Source organism: Octodon degus, unplaced genomic scaffold, assembly GCF_000260255.1.
Source record: "Octodon degus isolate 3935 unplaced genomic scaffold, OctDeg1.0 scaffold00005, whole genome shotgun sequence".
Lineage (NCBI taxonomy): Eukaryota > Metazoa > Chordata > Mammalia > Rodentia > Octodontidae > Octodon > Octodon degus.
The window spans coordinates 30,922,598-30,934,229 of NW_004524581.1; the positions used below are offsets into that span (position 1 = coordinate 30,922,598).

At 47.2% G+C, this 11,632-nt stretch overlaps 1 protein-coding gene across 2 annotated transcripts in view; it reads right to left on the reverse strand.

Moving 5' to 3' along the window:
- The window catches only part of Kifc1 (kinesin family member C1), an 18,882-nt gene extending 7,813 nt beyond the window's left edge, over positions 1–11,069 (reverse strand). For both annotated transcript variants that reach the window (XM_023720934.1, XM_023720932.1), the window contains exon 1: positions 10,920–11,069. In XM_023720934.1, coding sequence (XP_023576702.1) covers positions 10,920–10,931 — 12 coding nt within the window. In that variant the 5' untranslated portion in view covers positions 10,932–11,069. The remainder of the gene's footprint in view (positions 1–10,919) is intronic.
- Positions 11,070–11,632: the final 563 nt, after the last annotated feature.

Below are 11,632 nucleotides of genomic sequence, written 5' to 3' on the forward strand. Positions count from 1 at the left end.
ATAAATAAATAATCGAGGAGCTGGTGAGATGGCTCAGTGGTCTAAAGCACCTACTTAGAACAAGCTTAGCAAAGCACAGAGACCCCGGTTCAATCCCCCAGCACCACATGCCAGCCAGCCCCGCCCCCTCGTGGGCTGAGCTGGCCACACACACACACACACACACACACAAATAAGTAAAATGTTTTAAAAAAGAGAATTATAAATAATTGAGAGTGAGGCTAGGGCCACTTGACAGGCATGTTGGGAATGCCTCTTCTCTACCAGCCCCCTAGTCAAGAAGAGGTGTTACAGTAACTCCATCCTACAGGTAAGGGCAGGAAGGGGCAGGGTCCAGGGCCACCAGTGAATAAGAAACAGCAAAAATGTCAGCCATGGTGGCGCATGCCTGTGACCCTTGCCCTAAGGAGGCTGGGGCAGGGTGGAGGCCTGTGTGGCTACTCAGTGTGTTCAAGGTTAGCTTGCACTGCATAGCGAGCCCTGCCTCAGGAAAAAAAAAAAAAAAAAAAAATCCAGCAAGAATCGAGAGTCTGGTTCTGGAAGCCTGATACTGGGGACTGAATCTGCCGCCTTTACACTGAACTATATCCACAACAGCACCCCTCCCCCCAATTTATTTCAAGACAGGCACCAAGTTCCCCAGGCTGGGCTCAAGCTTGTGGCCTCCAGCTTCAGCCTTCCTCAGTTCTGGGAATACAGGTATGGGCCACCATGCCCAGTCAGGGGCCACATGTTTACACAAAAGATCCCAGGGCTTTGACGCCAAGTGAAGGAGGAGTTGCAGCTTCATCCCTGTATGCTGGGAAGAGATGTCTCTGACAAGTCAGTTACAAAGAGCAGCAGTGGGTGGCCCAGCGGGCTCCGTGCACAGGAGACCAGGAGGCAGCGGCCCAGGGTGGAGCCCTCCACCACAGAGGTGTGCGGCACAGGGGTGAGAACAGACCCCCTCCTTTGGGTGGCCTCACTCAGTGCTGAGTGCTGCCCATGGCTCTGAGTTATCACAGATATGCTGAGAGCTCTCATTTTCCTGGGTTTTTTTTCTTTATACTGCCAACAGACTTACTTATTTTTTGTCGTTTTGAGACAGGATCTCACTATGCAGTTCAGGCTGGCCTTGAATTTGCAATGATCCTCCTGCCTGATTTATTTTTTAAAGGATAAATGAAGAGAAACAAAACACATGGGGCACAGAATTATGGAATGGAAAATACATGAGCTGTTTTGCTAAATGTTCTCTAGCCACACCAACTAGAAACGCCCTGTACACAACACAGAGAAGGTGCGAAGATCGAGGTATTCCCTCAGCAAAGCCGAAGATTGCAGTTTCTGTGTTGGGAATTTCGGCCGCAGCCCTGGCTACGTGGCCCAGCTAGAAGTAGCTGACGTGTTTGGCCTCACATGTCACAACGCAGTGGCCAGTGGCATTATGCCTCGACCGGGGTTCCTTCTGACACAGCTGCGTTTCTGCTCTCCGCCTTCAGGCAGCACATGTTCACCCCGGAGCAGAGGCTGCCGGCCAGGCCGGAGCTGCGGGAGCTCGCGAGCGTCCAGCTCCCGCGTCGGTTCTGTCTAACTTGATAGTAACTTTAAGTTGCTCATGCCAAAGACTCCAGAGTCCTCTCTCTTTCCCTAGCCTGAGGCTTGAAGTCAGGTCTCTGCACTGAGCTGCGTTCCCACTCTCCCCACTACCCCTTTTTTACTTTGAGATAGTATCTCAATAAATCACTCACTTGCCACGCTGGCCTCAGCCTCTCAGAGTGCTGGGGAGCCAGCCATTCGCTGCCACATTCGGTCTCTGTCTCTGTCTTTTCTTTTTCCCTTGCGGAGGCTCTGTCCTTACTATACAAGTCCGGCTGGCTTTGAACTTATGTAGCCCAAGCTGGCCTTGAACTTTTTTTTTAATGTATGTGGTACAGGATCTCACTGCGCAGCTTGCTCTCATAATGATCTTTCTGTTTTCAGCCTCCCCAGCGCTGGGATTACAGGTGTGTGCCAGCACGCCTGCACTCTAGTCAGCTCACTGTGGCCGGGGTTAGAGCCGGCATGGCTCGTGGTGCCACGGATTGAACCCCAATCCCTGCACTTTCCTAGGCAGGCACTTAGTCTGCTGAGCGATCTCACTGGCCCACAAGCCTTGAACTTGAGCTTCCTTCCTAATATACATCTAATCTGCCAGCAAAGCGTCGCTGATTCTACCTTGGATGGCAGGTGTAATCCAGGCACCCAGGAGGCTGCGGCAAGAGGACTACAATTTCAGACCAACCTGAGTTCTGTACAAATTGAGAGCACTGTTCCTGCTCCATCCAAGAGGAAAAGATAGGGGCCGGGAAGATGGCTCAGTAGGATAAGCACTTGACTGGCAAACGCAAGGATCTGAGTTCAATCCCCGGTTCCGCAAAAATTAAAAAAAAAAAAAAAAAAGAAGGAAAAGATATACCCAGAACCTAACCACTGGGGGCTGGTGGGATGGCTCAGTGGTCTAAAGCACCTACTTAGAACAAGCTTAGCAAGCACAGGGACCGGGGTTCAATCCCCCAGCACCACATGCCAGCCAGCCCTGCCCCCTGGTGGGCTGAGCTGGCCACACACACACACAAATAAATAAATAAATGTTTAAAAAAAAAAAGACCAATTCCTAATACCTTCAGGCTTCACCCAGATGGTTAAAACCAATATAATAAAGGATGAGAATGACATCTGATTTATAAGATTACAATAAACTCAGTTTAAAAAAAAAAAAAGAATTAAAAAAAAAAAGAACCTAACCACTGGGCACTCCTTCACCCACCGCTCCCACGCTGTCTGAGGCACCACGTGTCACCTAGACTGTCACACTGCAGAGGTTCTCACCACTGGGGGTTAAAATCCCAGGTGACATTTAACAGTATCTTTTTATTTTATTATTATTATTATTATTATTATTATTTTTTTTTTTTTTGCAGAACCGGGGATTGGACTCAGGCCCTTGCGCTTGCCAGGGAAGCGCTTATTCCACTGAGCCATCTCCCCGGCTCCCTAACAGTATCTTTTTAGAAATTATAAAATCAGGGCAGAAATTAATGAAATTGAAACAAACAAAAACAATACATATCTCAGGATAAATCCTGAGGGGATCTGATTGACCTTATCAGACCAAAAGCTACAACTCTTGTTGCTTTATCTTGGTCTTAACCATCCAGCAGAAAAGTATAAAAACGAAGTATAAGAAGTAAAGCCATGCTGTTATGTTGAGCTGTAGGGGACTCAGGGCAACAATTTCTGACACTGCCAGTGAAGCAGAAAACCCAATACTATTATGGGCTACTGGACTCTTTTAGAATATTTTGCTGAGTTGACACACCTATAATATTCAAATAATGGAACTAAACAAAAAAGGGGATACAGATGAATGTCCATTTTGTATCTGTGTATTCAAAATGGTTAGGATAGATATATAGTTACATTCTCTTAATGAATAGAGGGATTTGTTCTAAAAGTGTTTGTAAATAGGTATCATGTCCGCATCTTGTACAGCAAATAACCACTAGGAAGAATGTATGCAGTGTGTTAATTATTGAAACTGTCCTACCAATTTGATTTGAAACTGTCTCATTGCTATTTTTTTTAAATAATTTTATTTATTTGTGTGTGTGTGTGTGTGTGTGTGTGTGGCCAGCTCAGCCCACCAGGGGGCAGGCTGGCTGGCATGTGGTGCTGGGGGATTGAACCGCAGTCCCTGTGCTTTGCTAAGCTTGTTCTAAGTAGGTGCTTTAGACCACTGAGCCATCTCACCAGCCCTCTCATTGCTATTTGTTTCTCAATAAAATTATGGGGAAAAAAACCCAATACATAAGCACTTGCCTGGCTAGTACAAGGTCCCAACTTTGATCTCCCATCCCACAAAAAAAAAAAAAAAAAAAAAAAGGAAAGAATGAGTCAAAGAACTGGTTCTTTGAAAGAACAAACAAAATATACACCAAAAATAAAATAAGAAGAGCCTATAATAGTGCACACCTAAAATCCCAGCACTAGGGAGTTTGAGGCAGGAGGATCTTCATGAGTTCCAAGCTAGCCTGGGTTATGTAGTGAGTTCAAAACTAGCCTGACGGCTGAGGAGATAGCTCAGTAGAATAAGCACTTGCCTGGCAAGCTCAGGTCCTGAGTTCAATCCCCAGTACCGTAAAAAAACAAAAGCGCAAGGGCCTGAGTTCAATTCCCAGTACTGAAAAAAAAACAAAACAAAACGGAAATAGACCCAAAATCATGTAATGCAATTACAAAGGAGAAGGGTAAAATTACAATGGACACCTCAGAAATCTAGAAGATAATTAGTAACTACTTTCAAACCTGTACTTCAGTAAATTGAAGAATATGGGGGAAAAAATGGATAACTTTTTTTTTTGGTTCAACGTCTTTACAGGCCTGCGCCAAGAAAGACAAAGACCCACTGAACAAATCTGGGGACAAGGCCAAAAAGAAGTGATCCAAAGGCAAAGTTCGGGACAAGCTCAACAACCTGGTTCTGTTTGATAGAGCTACTTAAGACAAACTCTGTAAGGAAGTTCCCAAATATAAACTTAACAACACCTGCTGTGGTCTCTGAGAGACTGAAGATCCGTGGATCATTGGCCAGAGCAGCCCTTCAGGAGCTCCTTAGTAAAGGGCTTATCAAGCTGGTCTCAAAGCACAGAGCTTGCGGCTAAGGAGATAGCTTAAGTCCTTGCCTGGCAAGCACAAAGGCCTGAGTTCAATCCCCGGTTCCACAAAAAAGAAAAAAAAAACCCACAGAGCTCAAGTTATTTACATCAGAAGCACCAAGGGTGGAGATGCATGATGAATAGGTTCAACCAGTTGTACATTTAGGGAAAAAAAATATATATATATATATTTATTTTTTTGGCAGAACCGGGGATTAGAACTTGGGCCCTTGCACTTACCAGGGAAGCACTTATTCCACCGAGCCATCTCCCCGGCCCCCAAAAATTTTATTATTAAATTAGCACCAAAAAAGGATAAATTCCTGAATACATGAAGATTACCAGAACTGAACCAAGACACAAAAACCCAGAATGAATAACAACAGGCAATGAAATTAAAATACTAATAAAAAGACCCACATACTAAGAAGAGCCCAGAACCCAGGGGACTCACCACTGAATTCTACAAGAACTTCAGGAAAGATCTAACACCAGTACTCCCAGGGCCTTAAAGGAAACTGAAAGGGAAGGTGTAGTGCTAGAAGCATCCCTCCCTGGAAGTCAGCAATGCCCTGACTTCAAAACCAGAAAAGGGGGACCGAGAGAAAAAGTACAGGTCAACCTCTTTAACGAGCATAAATGTACATCTCTTCTGTTTGTTCTTTCTGGGGGGGACCAGCGATGGAACTCAGGACCTCGCACATGCCAGGCAGGCACTTAAGCCGCGGAGCTACCATCCCAGCCCCTTGTTTGTTTTGTATATATATATTTTTTTTTTGGTAGGCATAAATGCAAAAGCTCTCAACAAGACACAGGTAAACAGACTGCAATCACCGAAAAGGCCACACATCAGTCACGTTACCTTTATCCCGGGGTGCCTCCACAGACGTACTACACAGACAGAGACAGGGACAAAACATACGACCATCTCAAAAGACACAGAAAAAGCCTAGTAACCGTTCATGATAAAAACTGCAGAAAATAGGTAGGACTTTATGACAGCACAATAAAAGCCATTGGGGCCGGGAGATGGCTCAGTGGAGTAAGCGCTTCCCTGGCAAGCACAAGGGCCTGAGTTCAATCCCCAGTTCCTCAAAAACAAAACAAAACAAACAAAAAAAACCAACAATAAAAGCAATTTATGATGATGCTACTACCCAAATCATATTAAACTGGAAAAAGCTGAAAACTTTCCCTCTAAAATAAGGAATAAACTGGGTCGGTTAGCACACACCTATTATTTCAAACTCAAGAGGCTGAGGCAGGAGGATCATCCTCTGAGGCCAGCCTGGGCTATACAGTGAGTTCAAGGCTGGCTGAACTACATGAGATGGCTCAGTGGAATAAGCACTTCCCTGGCATGCTCAAGGGCCCGAGTTCAATCCCCGGTTCCGCAAAAAAAAAAAAAAAAAAAAAGCAAAAATAAATAAATGAAAACAAAATCAGTAACAAGAAAAGGATATCCCCACCGTCACCATTCTTCAATATATTACTTGGAAAGATTAGCCAAAGCAATCAGCTAAGAGAAAAAAACTAAGAGGATATGTATAGAAGAAAGGAAGTCAAATTATCATTTGTGGATGACATGATCTTTTCCATAGAAGACAAAAAATTCTACCAAAAGACTCCTAGAATAACCAAATTCAGCAACATAGCACAATACAAAACACAAAAATCAATAGGTGAGGGGCCGACCAAATAGCTCAGTGGATTAAAGCACCTACAAGCAGGAGCAGGGACCAGGGGTTCGATCCCCGGCCTGCTATGGCCTGCTATACCGGTGCCAGCCCCACCCCCAGGGCGTGCTGAGATGGCAATTGAGACTGGGCATGATGGTACGCGCCTGTAATCCCAACTCTTGGGAGACTGTAAACAGGCAGATCACTATGAGTCGGATCTAGTAGTGAGACCCTGAACACCCCGTAGACCCTTCCCTAAAATACACAAAAAAAATCAATAGGTGCCTGTACACCAATAATGAACTTGCTAAGAAAAAAGTTAGGAAAATACCACTGACAATAGCATAAAGAAAAATTAAATATTTAGAAATTAACCTAACCGAGGAAGTGAAAAATGTCTACAATGAAAAACAAAGTAGGGGGGCCGGGGAGATAGCTCAGTAGAATAAGTGCTTGCCTGGCAAGTTCAAGGTCATGAGTTCAATCCCCAGTCCCGCAAAAAAAAGGAGGAAAGAAAGAAGGAAAAAAATAAAAATAAACAGAAATCAGTAACCCCTGTTCCTAGGTAGGCAGAATCAATATTGTCAAAATGGCCACCTTATGAAAACTGAAATATAAATTTAATGGAGTTCAAATAAAGCACTCAGTAGCACTCCTCAGTAGCACTCAGGCCCTTATTGAGCTATCTCCCCGGCTGTTTTTTTTTTTTTGTTTGGTTTGTTTTTTGAGACAGAGTCTTGATAGGTGTACCAGGCTGGCCTTGAACTCACTATACAGCCCAGGGTGACCTCAAACTTGCAGCGGTCCTCATGCCTCAGCCTTCCAAGTGCTGGGATTGCAGGCGTGTGCCACCACACTTGGGGGAAAAGTTCAAGTTTATAAACTTCAGGGCTAGGGATGTGGCTCAGTGTGAGGCCGAGTTCAATTCCCGGTACCAAAAAAGAAAAAAGTAAAAAAAAGACCAAAAAAAAAAAAAGTCCCTTTGGAAAAAAGAAAAAAAAATGTGTAAACTTCAACATCAAAGGAAATAGCCAACGAAGTAAAGACAACCTTAAAGAATTAGAAGAAAAAAAAAAAAAAGAATTAGAGAAAAATGCTGCCAGTTATGCTTCCAAAGGTTAATGATATCTAGAATATATAAAGAATTCCAAAAAAAATCAGACCCCCTCCAATAAAAAACCTAATCAAAAAATAAGCAACAGAGGGGCTGGGGAAATGGTTCAGTAGAATAAGTGCTTCCCTGGCAAGCGCAAGGGCCTGAGTTCAATCCCCAGTTCCACCAAAAAAAAAAAAAGCAACAGAGCTAAGCCACGGTGGCACATGCCTGTAACTCCAGCCCTCAGGAGGCTGACACAGGAGGATGCCCATGAGTTTGAGACCAGCCTGGGCTATCTAGTGACAGCCTGTCTTCCCCTCCCCCAAAAGGCACAGAAACATACTTCTCAGAAGTACATATAGCCAATAAATACATGCAAAACGTTCACATCTTTGACCATTAGAGAAATTCAAATTAAAACAACACTGAGGGGCTGGGGAGATGGCTCAGTGGAATAAGTGCTTCCCCTGGCAAGCGCAAGGGCCTGAGTTCAATCCCCGGTTCTGCAAAAAAAAAAAAAAAAAATTAAAATCGAAGTTTTACTTGTCCAAGCCCTCCGGTTATCTTCCTGAAACGTGAAAGACATATTACAGTGATCCGTGTGTGCTCGTGAATGAGAACATGTTACAGCAGCACAACTCTTCATAGCTGACGCCTGGAAGAGCCTGTGTGTCCTTCAACAGATGAATGGATTAAAGATATGCTACTGGGCTGGGGAGAGAGCTCATCGGTCCACGCACCTGCCTGGCAAGTGCAAGGACCTGGGTTCAATCCCCAGTACTCGTGCCGTGCCAGCCTCAAAACTCTGGGCCCATAGTGCTGGCCCCCAAACCTGGCATGGTGTACATGCCAGCAATCCCAGCCCTGGAGAGGCTGAGACAAGAGGGTCGCTAAGAGTCCAAGCTGTTGTAGCAAGACCCTGTACCAAATAAGTAAAGAAATAAAAGATTTTTTAAAATGTGGTATTTACACACAGCGGAGTACTATGTATAAAGGGTAAATCTGAGTCATTTGTAGGAAAATGGATGCACCTTAAAGTGAAATAGGGGGCTGGCGAGATATCTCAGCAGTCTAAAGCGCCTGCTTAGGCAAGGGTGGGCTGAGCCGGCCACACACACAAAAATTAAGGGAAATAAATCAAGACACACAAGCTTCAATAACATAGTCTCTCATATGAGAAACGCAAAGTATAAATTAAAGAGCAGGGGCTGGGAGATGACTCAGTAGAATAAGCGCTTCCCTGGCAAGCGCAAGGGCCTGAGTTCAATCCCTGGTTCTGCTAGAAAATAATTAATTAAGGAGCAAATTAAGATAAGATAATAAGGGGGAAAAAGAACAAACAAGGAGATCTGACCTTTTGCACATGGGAAAAAGGAAAGGGATGGAGGAAGAAGTAAAAAGAAGATGTGTTGCACACACCCACCGGCACATGGTGAATGTAATTATTACTGAAAACACGGACTAATAAAAAGTTTAAAATGTAAGCTGAGACACTCTCTCAGGCTTTCACAGAGAGCACACTGGCCAAGCATTGGCCGTGACTCATCCACATGGCTGCCGCTGACAAAGGTTTTACAATCTGAGGTACAGGATCTCAGGACAAATCCTGAGGGCATTTCATTGACCTTCTCAGACCAAAAAGCTACAACTCTTGTTGCGCAGGTCCTGCTTTACCTTGGTCTTAACCATCCAGTAGAAAAGTATGAAGACGAAATATAGGAAGTAAAGCCATGTTGTTATGTTGAGCTGTGGGGGACTCAGGTCAATAATTTCTGACATTGCCAGTTAAACAGAAGACCCAATGCTATTGTGGGCTACTGGACTCTTTTAGAATATTTTGCTGAGTTTACACACCTATAATATTCAGCAACGGAACTTAAAAAAATTGGGGTATACCAATGAATGTCCATTTTGTATCTGTGTATTCAAAGTGGTTGGGATAGATATATAGTTGCATTCTCTTAATGAATAGAATGATTTTTTTCTAATGGTGTTTGTAAGTAGGATCACAAGTCGGCATCTTGTACAGCAATTAACCACTAAGAAGAATATATGCAGTGTATTATTTGTTGAAACTGTACTTTCGATTTGATCTGAAACTGTCTCATTGCTATATGTTTATCAATAAAACTTTGAAAAGAAAAAAAAAATAAAATAAAATGTAAGCTGAGAAAATCTGCTAACATTTTCACCTTGCTTCCATCTGTCCCTGCCCCTTCTTGGTCTGGCAGCTATGCAGCCACCCCTGAAACCCAGGGAAGAGCCCAGCATGATGGGACATGCTTGTAACCCCTAAAGCAGGGAGGCACAGGCAGGAGGACTGTTGGTCTCAGGCTACCTAGCAAGACCCTGTCTCAAAAAATAAAACAGACCCAGGGGCGCATCCCACTGAGAAGGTCCCAGGTTCAATTCCCAGTACAACCAAAATAACCACAAAACAAACAAACAAAACCCCAAATAGGTCTCACGCTGGATCCTGTAAGCAGCGAACTGTAACCAGCAAGCCCGTCGTCAGCACTGATCTCTGCCCACGACTTCCCATCACTCTGGCTCTGCGTGGCTCTGGTTCGGGCTGCCCGCCTCAGTACCCACTGGCACAAGGCCTCCGCCCGCAGGCTTTATCCTCCCCTGACCTTCTCACGGGGTTCGCGGCAACGCTCCAGCTGGCCCCTCTCCTCTCCTAACCTGCTTGAGTTTTTCCTTTTCTCCACAGAACTCATTGCTGCCTCGTAGTTCCATAACTACATTTATACTGTTTGTCTCCCCGCGGAGTGGCAGCTCCCCACAGACGGCTGGGGCGTGTACGGTTCACAGCTGCACCCTAAGAATTCATCACTGCGCCTGCCACACAGGAGATGCTCGGACAATACTCGGTGAATAAATCGAAGAGGCGTTCCCTGGCTGTCAGTCACGTGACAGCGCTCTCCTAGGGCTGCTGCCCTAGCCAGCCTCTCGATCCAGACTGAATCTTGCCTTTGGGTGTCTAGTAAACAAAGGAGCAGATGAGGAGGGGGGCTCTGCCGGCCCCCTGCGCTCGGCACGCGCCCGCTGTCACTCAGGTGTCACCCCTGGAGATTATATGGTGCAGCCGCTCACCAGTGGGACCTAGGCCAGCCCCGGCCCTCCTGTGCGGCGATCTCTAGGGAACCCGGGCAAAGAGAAAGAATGAGGAGCTTCGGCCCAGGTCACCTCAGCCCCGCGCCCTTCTGCTGCACCCCGACGTACAGGGAAGCCCGCGGGGATTCGGGCTCAGACACCACGTCGCAAAGGCAGAGGTGGTCTCGGAGCGCTCCCTTCTCGCGCGCCCAAGAAGCACGGAGAGGGGGAGAGGAAAAAAAAAAGCAGCACAGAGGAATGGAGCTTCCGCAGCGGGCGGCCCCGAGACCCGACGCAGGGCGGGCGGGCGGCCCGGCTCCGCGCTCCCCCTCCGGCCGCCGCTTCCGCCGTCCCCCGGCGCCCTGCACTCACCTGGCGCTCCATGTCCGCCTCGGCCGCGCACTCTGGAGCGCAAGGCGAGGGGACGGGCCGGGCTGCCGGGACGCGCGCCCGCCGGCTCGCGACACGCAGCACGCGCACTCCTGCCTCGGACGGCTGCTCGCTCGCCCGTGCCACACCACACCCGCCACTTTTGAATTTCAACGGCCGCCACCTAGTCTCACCGAGCTCCGCTCGCAGAGGCCAATCGTCGCGGTCGCCACGGCTGACGGCCAATCGCAGAGCGCTCCGCCACCCGAGGCCACACCCGCGCGGCCCGCACCGCCTCTCTCGGGTTTCGCGGGCGGGGACCGTAAGGACGCTGGTCCCACTTCCGGCCCCGCTTTTCCCTCCAGCCTCCCTTGTTCAAGCGGTCGACGCTCTGGACTTCCGCTCCGCTTGCCGCCGCCCTGACGTCAGAGAATACGCGGAAGACGCCGACTGAACGCAACTGGGGCGGAGGGAGAGGGGCTGGACGACGCCGGAAGGAACTACGCGTGCGCAAACCTGGACCAGTGCCGGGCGAGCGGGCGAGCGGGCGAGAGGGGGAACGTACGCCTCCTAGCGGCTGCAGCGGGGAGCGCACGCGCTACCCCTGAGCAGATCGTTGCGACCGGGGCTCAAGTGCGGCTTCTGCTGGCCGGGTTGAGCCGGTGCTGGCCGTGGCAACTGCAGCGGTCATTGAATTAGAGAAAAATGTTGCCAGT